The following is an 18534-nucleotide window of genomic DNA, read 5'->3' on the forward strand; positions in this document are numbered from 1 at the left end:
TCTTCCGTCTCTGTGCAGCAGCTAATATAATCCGCGGTTGGATGTTCGACCAGCTTTGGTTCAGTGTAAGCCGGGTTCGTCGAAACATGAATCGCTGGTCGGAAGAACATCTGAAATCCTGCTGATGATGAGTGGGGCCTGCAGAGAGACTTCAGAGGACATGGATCGTCACATTGTACAGGTGGGCTGACCGACACACCTTGGCGACACTTTGGTAGTTGTTGACGGTAACGCGCGGAACGGACCGACTGAACTAGCTAACGTTAATGTTAACGCTTCGTTAAGTTAGAACAAGCGTCGCCCAAATTCCCGCTAACGCTGACTTTTTTTTCCAACCAAGTTTGCTTACTACGCAGATATGGTGTGTTAGGAAGACGTGTCTTTTTTCCCCCCATATGTTATCCCCAAATTAACCTGCTCATGAAAGACACGGGCAATTTAGTGCGATGATATACTGATATTAATGTGTTACTTTATGTTTACATATTGCTTTGTAATCAACTAATCTAACGTGGTGATGGTATTAACTCCCAACATTAATATTGTGTTGTAATATTATATGTTTCCACTTAACAATGCCTCAGCTCTGACACTAGTTAATAATCAAACTTTAACCAGATTCCAGAATAATAGCGAGCGATTGGGATTAAATCCGTAACCCACATGTCATTTATACTGTTATGTCAATATATACTTTAAAAGTTCAGAATCAAGAACTTCAAGGCTAAAGTAACCAGAGAGGAATGTATGATTTTTGGCAAATTAGTCAAATTGAATACTCAGCAAATACATGACATTAATGAAAAAATTCTATAATACAAATCCAGGATTTATGTGAAGCAGTCCCTCTCCCACTGCCCACAGGGGCCTTTTACAACCAGACACAAAGAACACATTATACATTATATGATAAAATCTCTGACAATTAATACATTTCTGTCACAGTATAAATTTGTCAGATGCCCAGATATAATGTGGTTTCTTCTTTCCCTGTGATGGACCAGAATAACAAAATAACAAGAGTTAGTAATTGTTACCAGACATAAAGAAAGGCTCTGTAGCATCTTGGCCATCTTGGTAAGCCTTTCCAAATGTAGACTGAAAGCACAGAGGGTGAAAAGCACCTAACGTGGCATTATTTGCTCTTTGTCTCAGGCTGTACGTGACAAGGACACAATGTCTTCTGCTTCGGTGGGAATGTCAGATTTATCGGATGAGATCCTGCTGTGCATCCTCCGCCACGTTCCAGTCTGTGACCTGGTGAAGAATGTGGCAAATGTCTGCAACAAGTTGCACACACTGTGCCATGATAAGACCCTGCTCTCAAATGTCAGCCTGTCTGAGGAGTATCAGGTAAAGCTAAAGATTGTTAGAGTGAATGCCTCTGTTGCAATCTTAATGCATGTTGACGGAGCTATATGCATATTTTTAAAACATTTCTTGAACAACACAGTGGAATACTTGTTGTATTTTAACAGACGGGCGGTTTTAATAAGATGTATTTTTTTTCCACCAGGCTGACAGTCTTTTGGTCCGACACATACTGAAGCATCTAGCCAATCACGTGCAGTCGCTCAGCCTGAATGGTTGTTACTGGCTGGCCGGCTCGACTGTCGAGCTTCTTGCTCGCTGCAGAGGAGTGACGCACCTCGATGTCACCGGCTGTCGACTCTCTTCCCTTCGTCTCTCCCGTCTCCTCTCCTCCCTCTCTCTACTCAAGTCACTTGCTTTTGATGTGACGGCAGGCTTCAACTTGGCTCTGCTCAGTTCAGAGGCGGTGGATTCACTGAGCCGCCTGTCAGAGCTCAGACAGACACTGTTGTCACCAAGTTATGGTGTGGTGCCATGCTGCGCCCAACTCCGCAAGTAAGAATCTGTAGGGTTACTGTGATTTCACAGGAGACCTATGTCTGGGATCACAATGGATACATCAAATGTGTGTCTGTGTTTATGTGTTTCTCTGCGCTGTAGGCTAATGCTGCAGTTTGACATCCCAGATGTGACCAGAGAGGGTGTTGGTGTTTGCTGTCAGTTAATGGTGGGTCAGAGCAGTGTGCCACATTACCAACAGCTGGAGGAGTTCACTGCCAGGTTGGCTCCAGGAGAAGTGAGTTTGTTAGAGTGCATGTGTACATGTTCACATGTATCTGCAACATACACTGTAGTACTGTGCAATTTGTAATTAGTGTGTCTGTATTGATGTCCTTAGGTAAACCAGACCCTGCTCCTGCTCTACCTGGCAGTGTTCAGTGTTCATGTTCCAAAGCATCTCAGAGTTTTCCTTGTCTCTATTCCTGGCCCAAACCCTGTTCACTGGCCTGCTGCGTCGTCGCTGGCCCAGAGTTTGGGTCAACATGGTGACCTGGAGGCCCTGCAGCTCCCTCGGTCCTGGCTGGATTCCTTGTCCTTAAAGCGAGCCCTGCAAGGAAACAGTCCAAAGCATCTCAGCTTCAGCCGCTGCCCAGTGTTGTGGCCACAGGTGTTTCAGTCATTGCTGGAGGGAGGAGTCAAAGATGCATCACAGCTGATCAGCCTGAACCTCAGCGGGATCAACCAGGTCCTTTACTCAGAGTGTAGGAGTGTGGAAGATCATTTGGACCCATGGACAATGAGCCGATTGGCGGTTGGCTGTTCCAACGTTAAACACCTGAACTTGATGCACACGCACTATCATCATGAAAACTCACCTGGGCGAGGAGGAGAAACACATCTGTGTGCCAGCTTGGCCAAATTCAGACAGCTGCGCTCTCTCACCTTGCCTGGCTGCGCTCTGTCAGATGGCTTAAACTCACATCAGATCTCCACAAACAACACTCCTCCCTCTGCATTGCTCCTGGGGTTAAAGAAGACCCCACGTGTGGGGCTCCAGAACTACAAGCCTGATTCAGAGTCTTCTCCATCAGGGGACAGCACCTTAGGGCTCACTCAGCTCTTAGCTGGCTGCCCTCTTTTAGAGACCTTAGAGCTCATTGGTCCAGGCTTTGTCTCTGTGCTGCCTCGGCTTGAGCCTTGTAGTCGTGCCAGTGTGGAGCCTCGTGGTATGTGTGCATGGGCGCGAGGAGTCTGCGACGCACACTTGGCGGCATTTGAGGCATTGCCTCGATTACGTAGCCTGACTCTGGCTGGTCTTCCAGGAGTCCTTAGGGGAACAGGGCTGGTACAGCTGGCCAGGCAGTGCAGAGACCTACAGACATTATCCCTGGCCAACATGGGATCACTAAAAACCATGAACTACACCCCTGCCCTGCTGGATACGTTTACACAGTGCACACAGCTACAGGAACTCAGGTCAGAAGAAGCCTCTGTAAACCCTTCATTCAGTAATACTAAACACTATTCACCTGACTGATAGTACAGTCATAATTGTTATTATATTTTCAGCAGTCTGTTGGTGGTGATGTGTTACACAGTGATGTAGATAAGCTATAGGAGTAAATTCTGGACTTCTGATGAGTCGTTTCAGGCAGTTTAGGAGCAGTGTTTTCCTAAGAGAGAACAACTCCCTTTTGGGGTGCACTTTGGGCTTGTAACTTTGCAGACATTTCACATGCTCAATAAAACACTATATAACTTACTTAAGGAAAGGGGAGAAAAACCCAAATCATAATATGTCCTCTTCAATCAGTTCTAATATCTAATTTATTATTCAAAATAACATTTTTTTTTTATAAGTAGGGTGTTAAGTAGATTGAGAACCATTCAGTTCTTGGCTAACTTTTACTAACATGAAGCATCTAACTGTTATCTCTGTAAATCCATCTGTTTTATAAACCCTGCTGTGAAAATCTGGAATTAGCAGATTATTTTTTTTTATGATAATACTGATCTTTTTCTGTGAGAAATGGTCAAATTATAAATTTATGTTTAGCTCATAGTTGGGTGTTGTTGCTTTTATGAAAGCGAGTTCTTTATACCAAATACAGAGCCAGACATCAATTAGTGTAATTAAATTCCATGTGCTGAGTTCACCTCTTTTTCTCAGTTTATCAGTTTTGTCACTGACCATTTGTGTGTCTTTGTGTTTAGGTTAGAGCAGCCCTACCTGAACGCCAACGCCTCCTTCTTCGAGGCCTTGTCCTGTTGCTCTCGCCTGCAACGTCTCTGCCTTATCTCACGCAGCGGTACCTTTGACCCGTCGGCAACAGAAAGCTTCATGGAGCGATGCTGCCATGTCAACATGTGCCACATGTTCATGGGCGGCACCTTAGTGGCTTGTCGCACACTGCAGAAATCTTTGCTGGACAGGTCAGTGATTCATTCCAGATGTCAGACATTAAATGGCAAGAGCTTCTTCTGTAGCTTCTTGTGTGTTTTCTCTCTCTTAGATTTTCAGCTGAGCGCCCAGCCCTGAGTGTGGTCATCTATCCACTACAGCATGAAGACCTGCCCTCAGTCATCAGAGACATCCCACTAAGTCTACTGGATCGGATAACTTTGTTCCAGAGCCACGTGGCCCAACCACCACATTTATCGCCATTGTGACGTCACCAGAAAGCTTCATTGTGATTGGTGCTCTTTATCTGCAGGAAATAAAATTCACAAATGATAGACTGATTTCATCTGCACAGTGGTTTCTGATTGTACGATTTGTTACATCAACAACTGCATCAGGCTGCTCTTCAACAACAAATCAACCGTGACTGTTTACATGTAGGTGACATAGTAATGATGGTCTTCAAAGGGAATTTTAGTTTATTGGTTTGGGACATTTCAAATTCTGTGTCATTGGGACCTCATTTGTGGCTTCTGGTGAACAAATCCTTTCGGTTACATCACTCTGTTACATTACAAATAAGTGCCAAAATATAAATCAAGGATGTATTTGTTCATGAGCTTTGTACAGAGGACCTGAATTAAAGGATGTTTTAATAAACTTCATATACATTATTTTTAAATCTTGCATGTGTGCCATTTGTTTGTGTCATACGGTATTTTTTTAAATTATCACAACAAATACACACATAACAATAACAATAATTACCATGTCGCCAAAATACAGTAAAACAAGATTAAAAGAATAGTTCGACATCTTGAATTTCCCTCGGGATCAATAAAGTATCTATCTGTCTATCTAGACAAGAAGGTTGAGACCACTCCTGTTGATTATATAAATCACGGCTTTAACGTAATTTCACTCATTACTAATTTTTTCTTCAAATTGACAGATTTGAATGTTTGAAAAATTAAAAACAACAGCTTTTCAGGTCCTCTTCACCGGTCTGACTCGCCGTCTTCAACTCATTTGACCCCCACAGAAAAACTTTATGACCAGCTGGGCTAGTGACGTACATCCGCAAATGTGACGCACAGGCATTCTAATCAATTACCGATGTAGTCGATCGGACCCATGTTTAGAGTGTGATGTGATGTCCCGAATAAATTAAGCTTTTTCAATCATTAATATAACCAGAAAATGAATAGCGTCATTTTAAAACGCAGTTTGTATATTTCGTCAATTCCTTCCGGGTATTAAAGCGACAGGATGCGTTTTAATGTTTTGTCGCTATCTACTATTCAGGTCTCGTGTAGTTTGTGTCATTGACACATCGTGGTGAGTACAACATGCGGGGCGCTGCGGGGATAGACGTCTTCTGATAGCAATGTTTGATAAGCCGTCTGTTTCTCCGCCAAATTGAAGTTAAAGTCACGTTAACTAGCTAGTATTCAACTTCATAAAATCGATGAAAAAATGTTTACATCCGTCGCCTGCGCGTGCGTGCGAAACGGGACGAGAGTCTCGGTCCCTGTTGCTAAGTTGTCCCTCTCTTCAACGGTGAAGACCTCGCAAAGGACTCTGAATCTGACAGGGGTACAAGATGAGTCTCTGCCGTGGTTATCCAGACTCCTCACACCGACTGCCTGGCGGGGCAGGGGACCGACCTTCAGAGGTGTGTCCCTATCTGCAGCTTCCCGTGGAGGTACTGACCCCCAGGGTTCAGCTTCTGTCCCCTGCGAGAGCGACCCGCTAGATAAGAAGAACTTCGGCTCCCTGTCCTCCGACATGTCTTCCAGGAGGTTGTTCAGAAAAAGCAGCCCATACGTGCAGGATCTGCGGTACCGAGAAGAGGAGGACGAGGAGGAAGAGACGCTAAAAGCTCGGAGGCCCGGGAGGAGGAACACACCGTATTGGTACTTCTTACAGTGCAAGAAGCTGATCAAAGAGAACAAGGTTGGTCTGTTTGGAGGTGTGTTGTGTGTCTTTTTGCGTGTCTCATCCTGTTTTGCGTGTATAAACTTTACTCCTCTAACAGCTGCAGGAGGCCTTGGACATGTTCAGCAGAGACATGCTGCAGGGAGAGAGGCTGCAGCCGGCCGAGTTCAACTACACTGTCCTGATAGGAGGCTGTGGCCGAGCTGGACAACTCAAGAAGGCCTTCAAACTCTACAATGACGTAGGAATATTTTAGTTAGACGCTGTATAATGTTTACATGTGCTCTTAGCATTTTCATTAACACATCAAATTATATTCTCAGAATCAAAATTCCTTTATTTATTCCTGAAGGGAAATTCTTTTTCGTTCAGACATTGCACTTGCAGTTTTCCCGGCCAAGAAAGAAAAGTGAAAGATATAAAAATAGGATAAACAAAAACAAGATTCCAGACTTTAAAGTGAAAATTGTAAAGTTCAGTTTAGAGCTAAAACTAAATCCTTCCTGAAGGTTCAGTTTTAGTTAAAATTATCTTGATCCTACTTTATGGTCATTTCTTATGCTGCAGTTTGAGATGCTGATTTATTGTTCCTAATAGTTTTTCTCCCCATCAAAATTGTGGCAGTAAACTTGAAAAGACATGCAATTCAACAGCACAAGACGCCTCCAAAATGAGCAGAATCAGCAGCTCTCACGTTTCCATATACGCCCTTTTAAGATGTTAATTTCTGGACACAAAGGCAGTTAATACTGAGTCTGAATGCATGTGTTTTCCAGATGAAGAAGCGAGGTCTTGATGCTACAGATGCTACCTACACCGCGCTGTTCAATGCTTGTGCTGAGTCGCCATCCAAACGAGCCGGCCTCCAGCAAGCGCTGAAATTGGAGCAAGAACTCCGACGCAAGAGCTACCCCCTCAGCACCATCACGTACCACGCCCTTCTGAAGACACACGCCGTCACCAACCACCTTCAAGCCTGTATTCACACGCTCAGGGTACGACGCGGGTGTGCGTGCTCTGCTGCTGTGCTGTGCTGTGCTGTGTGAGATTGTGTTCCTACATGAGTTTGTGTGTGTTTGCAGGAGATGCTGCAGAACGGCCATGTTGTAACCCAGGAGACGTTTCACTACCTGCTGATGGGCTGTTTAGCGGACAAAGACACAGGATTCAGACTGGCTTTACAGGTAGAGACACGACTTTAAAGGCACCTAACTACATCGTGTGGTGTGAGAATATAAAAGCCTGGTCCAGTTTGTTGGTTTAGTTCTCATCGTTCATTAAAAATTGTGCTGTTAGAGGGACATTACAACCACTTAAAAAAGAAAACAACAACAACAAAACATGAAATACATTGGCAAGCTAGCATAATGTTGCTGCTAAACAAAGTATACTGTACCTCGAAGTCACCGTGCACAAGTTTGTGTTTCCTGTTTCCCTCCTGCTGCTGTTTCCCTGTGGCAAAACATTTGTCTTTTTGGTACATTTTTAAAACATTAAAAAATTTGTTGATGCAAACTGATGATACGTTAATTCTTGCCTCATAACAACAGTAAACTTGATAGCAAAATTGATGTTCTACACTCTCGGATTACAATCAAGACTCATTAGACACAAGTCACGCAGTGAAACTTACAGTGAGCTTCTGATATTTTCTTTTTGTTTTAGGTCTGGCGCCAGATGTTGATGTCCGGGATTCTTCCAGATGCAAAGAACTATAACTTGCTCTTGCGAACTGCAAGGGATTGTGGGATTGGCGATCCCGCCCTGGCCGCTGGCGTGCTGCTGAGGTCCGACTGGAAGCATGACAAAGAACGTGTGTCAAAGTCTGGACACAAGGATGTAATAGACATTGACCTTCTGGAGAGACAGTTGTTCATACAACCCGATCCCCTCAGTGACGGTCCACAGGACAGCAGAGACGGTGAAGACGAGTCCTACAGCGGACAAGACGCAACCCATTTGATACCAGTCAGACAAACGGCCTCCCTGCCCATTGACTTAGCAGGTGATTGTGCAGACCCTAACCTGCTGGACCTTTTTGAGGGTAAGATGGGTGGTGTGATCTCCCTCGGCACTGTGGATGGGGCATCAGACAGACTCGCGCTCATCGGAGGAGCTAAAGGTTTCCTGGAGAAGATGGAAGCTAAGGGACTCAAGCCAGACCTCAGAACTCTGACCCTGCTGGCCGACATGATGGACCCGGGCTGCCAGTCCCTGCTGATGCTGCTGAATGTCGCCACGCAGCATAAACTGAAGCCTGATGTCGCGTTCTTTAACTGTGTGATTCGTAGAGCAGCCAGGGCTGGTGATTTGGAGGGGGCAAAGGTATACACACACACACACACTGTTGACTGTGTTTGTCAACTCAGAGTGACGAGGGACTCAACTCAGGTTCTGGAAAGATATTTTTCAGTTGATTTGTGATGTTAAAACCTGAAGCCAAATTCTAAACCAGCCTGGTCAGATTTAACTGAACCCACCTGCGATACTAGATGTCTCTGGATGTACGCAAGAAAATTTATTTGACTTGGTTGAAGCGTGTGCATGTTTTTGATACACTGCTTTCTGTTTCCAGGCTGTGTTGAGTGTGATGCAACAACGCAACGTAAGCGCGAATGTGCAGACGTTCGGATGCCTCGCGCTGGGCTGTGAGCGACAGAACGACGGCCTGCAGCTGCTTAAAGACATGGAGGTGATGAACTGGCGTCCTGAAAGACTGAATTTAAGTTATGATCAAGAACAGAAAATCCCGTTAGACTCAGCTGCACTTACCAGAGAGCCTGCATAGTTTAACAAAATGAAAGTGAAGAGATGTATTTCTGAAGTTCTACTGTAATATCAGCTGTTCTCCTATCCTGTCAGAAAGAGTATTTATTTCTACATCTTCACAGGAGGCGGGTCTTAAGGCTAACGTCCATGTGTTCTCAGCTCTAATTGGCCGAGCAACTCGAAGACTGGATTACGTCTACCTTAAAACGATCCTCAGAAGCATGAGCAGCATGGGGGTGTGGCCTAATGAGGTCATCATCAGACAGCTGGAGTTTGCCTCACAATATCCTCCAAACTATAACCAGGTAAGCATACGTACAGTGACTCACCTGGTGTGAAGCAGCCAGTCAGTACCTGAGCCTGTCTGTGTGGGTGTGGAGGTCTGAGTTCCACCCATTGGTTTGGTTTCCATGCCCCCCCCAAACGTCACTCTGATGAAGCTTGTTTTTAGCTACAGCAGGCAGTTTTTTGTTGTCTGTACACAACTCAATCACCATCAAACATCAGACAAACACACGGGTGGCGCTGCTAAAGAGCCGGAAATTTCAAGAGTTAAAGGAGGCCAAGGGCACAATAAAAGCAGAATGAGTGTTGGACTTGTCCTGGGGCAAGACACACGGCTCTAAATACAAGCCCCGAATCTTACTGGACATGTCAGTAGACATCAACAAACCAGTACCTGGTGAGAAGAGGTCACTGTTGTGTTTTCAGCATGTTATTCTGCCCCCAAGTGGGCAAAAGAATTAATGCAGCTTTAAACAAACTGACTCTTTGATGGAAGTCTTCGTTTATTTGGCACATCCTTAGCATGTAGCTCACTGAAGACCATTAGAAAACATCTTCTGCTGAGCTTATATTGTGTTGTGTTTATTTTGTCTGCAAGGTTCTGCATGAAGGATGAACATGTGGCAAAAGAGTTAGTTTACATGTCAGTGTAGTTGAAACCTTGGTGTTTAGGTAACTAAACATATGCCTGATCAGTGACTCATTTGAAACATAACTTCTTCATTTGCAGAGAAATTGTTTCTGACTGATCCATGTCTTTTACGTTGCCCCCCCCCCCTCCTCCCAATCTATCCCAGCACAAGTCCAGAAACAACTACCTGGTCCAAATTGATGGTTTCCGCGGTTACTACCAGCAGTGGCTGAGAGAAATGCCTGCTCAGAGCTCTGAGGACGAGCAGTCGGGGACGGAAGCTGCAGTGCTGAAAACAGAAGCTGCAGATGGACTGATAGAGAGCCAAGGGAGCCAGACAGCAGCTTCAAGAAGATATATTTCTCATAAGAAGGACAAGAAGAGCAGCGCTGCTCTGTAACAGCACTCCTCAAAGTATCTGTGATTTCTCTCCTCGATCCTCTGTTGGTGTGTGAGCTTGGATGGACTTGGGGTCAAAGTAGTGGCTCATGGAATTTCAGTTAACTTAATGCAGACCCATTTTTCTCTAAAGATCAATGTTATTGTAATTTTATATTCCTATTAAAACAAAATTCAAGTTTCAGTACATGACTCTTGAGACATTAAAACATTTCAGTTGTTGCATTATGTTTATCTCAACCAGGGAGGTTATGTTTTCAGTTTGGTTGGTTTGTTATGTGGTCAGTTTTTCATGGCCTGAAGAAGAACATTAGATTTTGGAGTGGATCTGATTCACAGAGGTGAATATATAAACTACTTTTCACTTTTGTTAACAAAACAGATTATGGAATTTGGCCTTGATAGAATAAAGGTACCGTTAGGCCTCTCAGGTGGCCTACACATGTTGTTGACCCAGCTTCATACAGAGGCTTAGGGTTAGCAGTTGTTACGGTGCAACTGGTACAGCTTTAACATTGCCACAGTTTTTCTAATGCTTTTTTTCTCAAACTAAGGCGTGGCTATAAAAACAGAAATTCCCATATATTTGTGGCTTTACATAATGTTTTCTGATTTCTGCATTGTATGACAGCTGCTACAATGATTTCATGATGTATGTAGGCCTACATATTAAATTACTAAATCATACTGGTTTGCTCATTAAGTTTTTTTTCCTATATGCAAATCTTAATTTGACTCAAACAGTCTAATTATATTAAATTTCACATTTTGTTCCGCCTAATCTGAATGAATTTATGTGCATTTATCTCTTCACGCTGCTGTCCAGTAGGTGGCGGTAATACAACTATAAGCAGGTTTGTCAACCACCAATGAAGCCGACAAAGAAGAATATAAACGTCATATCCGCTGACGCTTATGTTTGGGAACAGGCGGCGCGTAATTTATTTTGTAAAACCGGATAACAAAGGTAAGATCCTTTCTGTCCCTGTCCCACTAAAGCAAAACAATTGTTTAAACACACATTTCAATAGGTTTTTGTTAATATATTTTCTCGTAAATGAAAAGCGTTAACTCTTCCCGTTGGTATGATCTGCGACTTTATTTTACGTAATTAACTCTTTCCTGCTTTGAAGTAAGCTAGCTGGCTTCTTAAAAGTCGAAAAAGGTAATGTGGTTTGACCTGTTGACGCCACATAATAAGAAACGGTAAAGTCTGTTATATCCTTTAAACTTTACGGACGCGAACTCGGTCTCCTCACAACATCCGGGCCTTTCACGTTTTGTTGTTCACTGAGAGCTTTAAAGACTAGCCGGTCCTGGAAGAGATGTGTACTCGTGAAACTAAACTGATTATTGTCTTTTCTTATTCTTTTCTCTTCTAGATATTTCTGATGTGTACAACGGTGGACAGTGGGGAAATAATCATCCTCAGTGATGATGATGATGATGATGATGATGATGAAGACTGTGAACCCCACATATTTTACAGTGAACTCTCAGTTCACACCGTGGAGGTGGAAGATGAGGAGAAAGGTGGCAACAACTGTGTTTACTGAACACACCTGTATTTGCTATTGTGATGTTGTAGTGACCTGTTCCTCCTCCTCTGCCTTTCAGACTGCGTTTTACCTCTTAGTGTTCTGGATGAAGACCTGGTCGTTACCTTCTCCCGTCCCGCCGAGGTGCTGCCTCATGCTCGCTACGACTGCCACATACACCCTTTCACGTGAGTTTTGTTGCCACACAGACTTGATACCGATCGGTACTTTGGGCTCCTCTGTTAGAGATAATCACGCTGCTTCTTTTCCCATCCTGCTCAGGGCTACAGACTGTGAGACTGGCGTTCCAGTGGATACAAATCAGCTCATTTGTGATCAGTGCTTCTGCTACATCTGCGACAAGCTGGCATCATCAGTACGTGTTGGTGTAGTCCCGAAACTGTACACACAGCCGCAATGACTCTCTGCTGGGAGTAAAGCGCAACTCAAACTTGCATTATTAGTCTTGTCAGATTCATTAATCAATGTCCACCTTTCATTTGTGGTGTGTGAACATTATAGCTTTACTACACATCCCAAAGCAGCAGTGCCACCTCATGTGGTGCTTGTGTTGTTCAGTTAATGCTGATCTTGTTTACTCACCTTTTCAATTCACTGCAATCTAATAAATTAGCGACATGTTAATACTCTGCTCTTCTGTAATACTGAGTCACGTGTTTCCCTCCTTTACTGCAAACACTGACTGGTTTCAGAACAGCCTCATCTGGGAGTTTATTGACTGAATTATTCAGAGCGTAACCACAAACTTTAGAAAAAGCGTCAGTAGCAACACAGCCGTCCTTTGGATAATATGAGTGTTTATTTGTAGATGAAGATAATTTCTACTTTTTTCCCCCCAGAAAACGAATGCAGCTGTTTTAATGTAGTTGTCATGTGGTTGTGTGTTCAGTGTGTCATGTGGTGTCAACGCGGTGTGTGTCACTGCAACAGCCACCACAGGAGCAGCTTCTGGAACAACCTCAGAGACAACTCGCTGCTGGGCGACCTGAAGGCTTTCAACCTCACGTTGTCCGAAATAGATGTTCATCTCCGACAAGCAGGTACTCGCGCTCTCTCTCTCTCTCTCTCTCTCTCTCTCTCTCTCTCTCTCTCTCTCTCTCTCTCACACTCTCTCACACATGTGCTGTGACACATGGATCACATTCACATTTGCTGTATGACTGTAATCACGTGTTGTTTGACTGCCACTGGATTTGTCCTCCTCCCATGCAGACACGATGCTGCAGAGTTTCAGACAAGAGCTCGCTGCGCAGTTCACTTGCTTCCTGAAGGGAACGCCGTTAGATGAATACAGTCTGAGCCTCCCTAACCTGCAAGGCCCCGTCTACGAGTGAGTGTGTTTAGACACTTGTTAAACAGTGTACCCATAAATGAACCCACAGGCATTAATGGTGGTGCTGTAACAGCCTTCACTCTTCTGGCAGGGCCCTCCACAGCATTTGAACTACAGGGATTTGCTCCCATTCAGGGACAAGAGCATCAGTGAAGTTGAGCTGATGTTGGATGATAAGACTCGTAGTGTTCCAGTTAGACTAAAGATGCTGGACGGGGCTGGGGTCAGGGCTCTTCCATAATAAAGTGGGAAAACCATTTCTTCATAGACTTTGTTACACTGAGTCAGGGAAGGATCTTCCTCAAACTGTTGCCTCATCAAAGATGCTATCCAGTTGAGAAACGTAGGATCCAGTGTTTCTGGAGCAGTTTTAATGCCGAAAAGTCAGGACATCTAGATTGTCCAAGACTTGGACAGTCATAAAAGGTAAAAATAGTCATTCAGTTAACAACTTGAACTCAGAAATGCAAGGAACATCGAAAGGGACATCGTCACCATCTTCTACCAACCTAACACAAAGTCACATTCAAAGCACTGACATTATTAACAAATGAAAGGTTTGACGTCTTGGTGTGTTGTTTGCAGTTACACACCTGTTTATGAGCTTGTGTCGTCGTTCCTGAACAACGCAGATAAGCAGGACAACAGAGCTGCTGCCATCATGAGACTGGGAGCCACTGAGTGCTTTATTCGACATTTTGAAGTCGCAGGGTACACACACTCACTCTCACACTCTCACACTCTCTCACACACTCTTGTATCTCCTGGTTGAGCTCACAGTTCAGAAATTTCCATGGATTGGTTTTGCTCAGCTGATTTGATTCTCTGCAGGAATTTGTCCTTACCGTCTCCTACGGCTGATGCTGCTCAGGCCAAAGTGTTGTTACTGCAGAGGTACACGCTCGCAGAGAAGCACCATCTTGAGTCCGGTCTGTAGCTGATTCTTTCTGATGCTCACCTTCTTCTTCTTCTTCTTCTTCTGCGTGTCTGGGTTGCTTCAGGGTCGTGTCATCCATGCAGAGAGAGATGGTGACGGGTGATTTCACCCCTGAGTTCACCCACAAATTGCGGGATTTTTACAAGAAATTGTGTTTCCCTGCTCATCTGAAGCACCTGAAGAACAGGTGTGTGTGTGTGTGTTTTTCTTTATTATCCTTTTATATATATATAGTCCTTTTGTGTATTGTTATAATTTTTTGTGTGTGTGTGTATTTCAGCCTGTGTGTCCGTCCTTGGGATGATGTCTTGCTGGTGTCTGTGCTGAAGGGACAGAATGTGTCGGGTGTCCGCAAAGACAAAGGCAAGAAGGTCGTACTGATTGAACACATTTCTGTAGTTCTACTGAGGACAGAAGAACTACAGCGACAGCTCAGGTACAAAATGGATACGCACACACATAGACACACACGTTCCCACTCATATTCATGCATACCACACGGTTGCCTTTCACACCTGCTAATAAAACTGTCTGCAGGTACAGAGAGTTGTGTCGCTACCTGCGAGTCGTCCAGTCTGAAAATCCCGAACTGTGAGTGTTTCATTTCCTCTACAGTTGAGAATAAGTGCAATTAGGTTTCGTTTCACCATTTTATTTTGTCATTTAGTCAATGTGGCAGCAATATGAAACTTTTTGCCTGATCTTTAACCAGAAAAACTTTCATCAAGTGTCAACCTGACTGAAGTTTGTGTGTCAAACTGGGAAGTGACTTTAATCTCTTTCACATGAGTTGAACTTTGAAGCATCTGGCTCCTCATTTAAATGTTATGGGTGAAACATTTTCCAAATACAACAGAATGTCATTTTTAGCCCATTTGGCCCTCAACTCTTAAACTCGTCTGAGTTTCGATAAAAGAAAACACATTGCGATTGAATTTGATGGCAAATCTCAACCAGGTGGACGATATGAGCAGAGATTTTATGTAGACGACAAATAAAATATGTAATATTGAAATATTTGCCTGAAAATGTAAAGCATGACATTTTGTAAAACATTTACCCAAAAAGAGGAGAGAAGAAGTTAAATTTTCCCCTGTTGTTTAAAATTACTTCCTGTGACCTTTGAACAACACTTTGAACATGTGCTGCTAAAGCGTGTTAGAAATTGATGTGAATAATCAGAAAAAAGCAAAGCACGTTTTTACTATTAACATATTTTGAAAGTAAAATCTCCCATTCAGACATGACTGGTGATGTTTGTTTCCCCGGCAGCCTCCAGCAGCTACGAGACCTCATCCCGGTCTTCATGTGCATGGAGGGTGACTTCACGTCAGCTCTGCAAAGTTTGTTCTCCCCGGCGAGCTCCCCCGCCTCCCGCTTCACTCCACATCTCTTCCTCTTTTACCTCCGCATCTTTAAAACGGCAACAGTGCCGAAGCTGGCGGTCAGCCGGCCGGCGGAGCTCTGCTGTACCGATGCACCGTGGGAGCCGATTAAAGGTCAGGACACGGAGAGATTATGGATTTTCACCTCTGACTTTTTTGTTTTTTTTTAAAAGTGAAGCAGATTTTCTCACTGGGGGTCAAACTGTCGTCTCTCTAAAGGTGCTGTGCCAATGAAACGCGATGTGCAGGTGAAGTTCGCTCTCAGGGTTCAGGGCTGCTGCTCTGCTGTCTTCACTGATGTGAGTCTGCGACGCTCGTCACTGCCAATCAGCCAATCAACTTTTCTGCGTTTGGGGGGGGGCGGGGTGTTTTTAAAAACCTGTATCGGACTTGTACGGGCATTTGTAGCCTGCAGTGTAGTGCAGAAGAATGGCTGATGCAGACATCTGTGATGTAAAAAAACTGTTTATGGTTAAGGCTTTATTTTTAAAGCGCAGCACATACATGCACACTGGGTATAGGACACGCTAGAAACTGCCCAGACCTGCCAGGTTGTGCGTCTGCCTCACTTAGCCCGTTCTGGCGTGTGATTGTACGTCTCTTCTCTCTCTGATGCAGTCCCAGTGTTGGATGAGTGTGCTGACGGTGGTCAACACACCTCGTGGTTCAATCACTGCTCTACCAGCACCGAGTCTACTGTTCCTACACGTATGCACTTCTTGTTGATTAACTCACCCTTTTCTTTCCTTTCTTCCTCTTTTTAAAACCCGTTTATTTTTAACTGTAACTGTTTTCACCGTTCTGTGTCGTCTGCTTTTCGTGTCTGAATTTCAGGAAGCGAAGGCTGTCGTGAATTCGATCCTGCTCAGTCAGAACTGGTCAAGCATACAGATCCCACGATCCTTTCAGGAGGTGTGTGTGTTTGTGTGAGAGAGACACCAGCCGTGCTCAGACTCATGGACGTTACAAGTGGGTGAAATGTGTTAATAGACGTGTGTTTGTGTTTGCAGGTGTACCCAGATCAGGCCTTGTTGCTGCTGGTAACGGGGGCTTTAGGTGTGAGAATCCTAAACTCTGCTCTGAGTCCAGCCGTCCCTGTGCTCAACACATTTAAGGTAACTCTTCCCACAGATGTCACATCCTCTTTGTAGACGTTTAGTCCACACTTTCCGTGTCATCACCTCACGTACTTGTTTGGCTGAAACATACGACTGGAGATTTTATCCGAGCTCATCTCTGTCTGTCAGGACAATTTGTGGGCTCTCGAGTGGCTGTGGGACAGTTTGTCCTCCAACGCTGGACGCCTCAGCTCCTTCTTACAGGAGATCACACAGGAGATGGAAAACACAACAGGTGTGTGTTTCACTGATTATTCTTTAGGCGTTTATTTTCTGCAAAGTTGGTTTGGGTTCATTGGAACTGCCAACAGATTATTCGCATCTTTGCTGTCCTCTAGTGGCGTCTTGAGGGAACTGCACAGACTTGCAAACCCCACATTCAGTACCACTGCAGTATAAAAGTGTATGAACTCTTGTGTGCCGAATCCGTCTGCGTTGAGGTCCAACACAGCCACAAAACACTGCACGTCTTTGTTTCTCTGTCAGATGGGGAAAGTTTGTTATCCTTTCTTCGCGCCTGTGAAGCCGCTCAGTCTTCTCCAGCAGAGATCTGCGACGACCAGTGAGTCACATATCTTTTATAAAGCGGCTGTGACCAAAGCAGCCCTTTGAGTTAGAAAGGTTCAGATGAGAGCTTCCTTTGTCCTGTGGATCTGATCTGTTGTCTTGCTTTTCCATGACCTCTCCTGATGTGGCGGTGATCAGCACCTACTGTAAGTTGCTCTGTCACACGGTGGTGAACCCTCAGCGTGTCTTGAACGCTGCGGTGTTGACTTGACCTTCTGTCTCTTCCCTCCTGTAGGCGGTCCAGTGCCTGTTAAACTCTACTCTTCCCAAGTGTTGCAGTGTCAGCTGTGAGTCCCTCAGCTCTCATCGGCTGATCCTTCCTTTGTTGTTGTTATGTATGAATCCACATCCGCAAAGAAAAAATCAGGAGTCCAGCGTAGCTTTTAAGAGTTTGAAAAATGTTTAATTTGAATTATGATTTCAGGTTGAGGAATATTTGAGGATTGGATTTGATAATCTGGTGTTTAATCATCTGGGTAACTTTAGCCCGGTTAGTGTGTTTTGTTCTTGACTCACACCAGAATCAGTCAGGCTGGTTGATTTGTACTCCTCTCTGTGTGGGAGTGATTTGTTCATACACTGATGTGGTTGGTTTTCTTTTTTTCACTCCATAAAATTAATTATTGTTGATACAAAGACGACGACTAATAGTTTTTATTTAGTGTCAGTCGGTCACATCTGGCCCATAACTGATCCGTTTACATTCTCGTATTGAATCACAAGTGTGAGAAGTTTCACTTTTTAGCTTAATAAATGGCTTAAACTGTTAACTGATGATTCGTAATTGTTTTGCAAATGTGTCAAAGCAGCATTTTTCTATATTTTTCTCCTCCTGTCAGGGCTGATTCTCTCTCACACTAATGGCCCTTTTTTTGCACAAAAAAAACCCAACCTGACTGTAAGTGTTGCCTCTCAGATGCATGAAAATTTGACATTTCATATAAAACCTCCTTTTAAACAGGAGTTGTGTATTGAAATCTATATTGTTTTTTCTGTCCTTGGCGGTTGTAGCTGGAGTCCCGGCTGAGCGAGGTCTCAGCTCTCCCTCCTCTGGACAATGGATGTGTTTTTATACAGACGTCAGACTTCACCTGGACATGCCAGGTGTCAGCACACAGAGACTGTGAACGCACCCTCGCTGTTCTACTTGTACTCACTTCACAGAGACACTTCATGTAGCTTCATGCTTTAATGACTTGATCAGAGTTGGTTCAGCAGGCTGACAGTCTAAACTGTTGACAGGATTCAGTTTGCATTGAGAGATTTTTTCTTTTTATTTTAACCAAAGTGTAATTATGTTAATCGCTGTCTGTAAAGTCTTTTTCCCAATAAACAGTAATAACGTAATAACGGCAACGTTAGTGAATTAATGAATGAAGTGAGAAATGAATAAATGGAAA

General features: G+C 44.1%; 3 protein-coding genes across 5 annotated transcripts; all 3 read left to right on the top strand.

The window, feature by feature from the left end:
• Positions 1 to 4895, top strand: fbxl18 (F-box and leucine-rich repeat protein 18). Its single transcript, XM_046371323.1, has 7 exons — positions 1 to 181; positions 1156 to 1353; positions 1517 to 1866; positions 1972 to 2107; positions 2210 to 3288; positions 4027 to 4245; positions 4326 to 4895. The coding sequence occupies exons 1-7, from the start codon at positions 125 to 127 to the stop codon at positions 4480 to 4482; spliced, it is 2196 nt and encodes a 731-aa protein (XP_046227279.1). The 5' UTR covers positions 1 to 124; the 3' UTR covers positions 4483 to 4895.
• A 441-nt stretch (positions 4896 to 5336) lies between these two features.
• ptcd1 (pentatricopeptide repeat domain 1) lies at positions 5337 to 10922 on the top strand. The gene is made up of 8 exons (XM_046371350.1): positions 5337 to 6169; positions 6252 to 6392; positions 6928 to 7146; positions 7234 to 7335; positions 7817 to 8476; positions 8727 to 8843; positions 9043 to 9225; positions 10003 to 10922. The coding sequence occupies exons 1-8, from the start codon at positions 5690 to 5692 to the stop codon at positions 10234 to 10236; spliced, it is 2136 nt and encodes a 711-aa protein (XP_046227306.1). The 5' UTR covers positions 5337 to 5689; the 3' UTR covers positions 10237 to 10922.
• Positions 10923 to 11063: 141 nt separating this feature from the next.
• Positions 11064 to 18481, top strand: zgc:112980 (uncharacterized protein LOC503706 homolog). 3 transcript variants are annotated; one of them, XM_046371363.1, is made up of 22 exons: positions 11064 to 11202; positions 11618 to 11768; positions 11853 to 11961; positions 12056 to 12149; positions 12684 to 12834; positions 13007 to 13124; positions 13713 to 13838; positions 13959 to 14021; positions 14129 to 14251; positions 14345 to 14500; positions 14602 to 14655; positions 15337 to 15563; positions 15669 to 15748; positions 16068 to 16157; positions 16284 to 16361; positions 16460 to 16564; positions 16697 to 16802; positions 17054 to 17129; positions 17273 to 17280; positions 17370 to 17421; positions 17974 to 18032; positions 18146 to 18481. In XM_046371363.1, exons 2-21 carry the CDS (start codon positions 11627 to 11629, stop codon positions 17993 to 17995), a joined length of 1980 nt encoding a protein of 659 aa, XP_046227319.1. In that variant the 5' UTR covers positions 11064 to 11202; positions 11618 to 11626; the 3' UTR covers positions 17996 to 18032; positions 18146 to 18481. The 3 variants fall into 3 exon arrangements, 2 of the variants coding, with proteins under 2 accessions (XP_046227319.1, XP_046227330.1); XM_046371374.1 differs by lacking the exon at positions 11064 to 11202 and adding an exon at positions 11258 to 11400; XR_006841432.1 differs by lacking the exon at positions 17273 to 17280.
• The last annotated feature ends 53 nt before the right edge of the window (positions 18482 to 18534 follow it).

The sequence above is a fragment of the Scatophagus argus genome, chromosome 2 (assembly GCF_020382885.2).
Source record: "Scatophagus argus isolate fScaArg1 chromosome 2, fScaArg1.pri, whole genome shotgun sequence".
In the NCBI taxonomy this organism is placed as follows: Eukaryota; Metazoa; Chordata; class Actinopteri; family Scatophagidae; genus Scatophagus; species Scatophagus argus.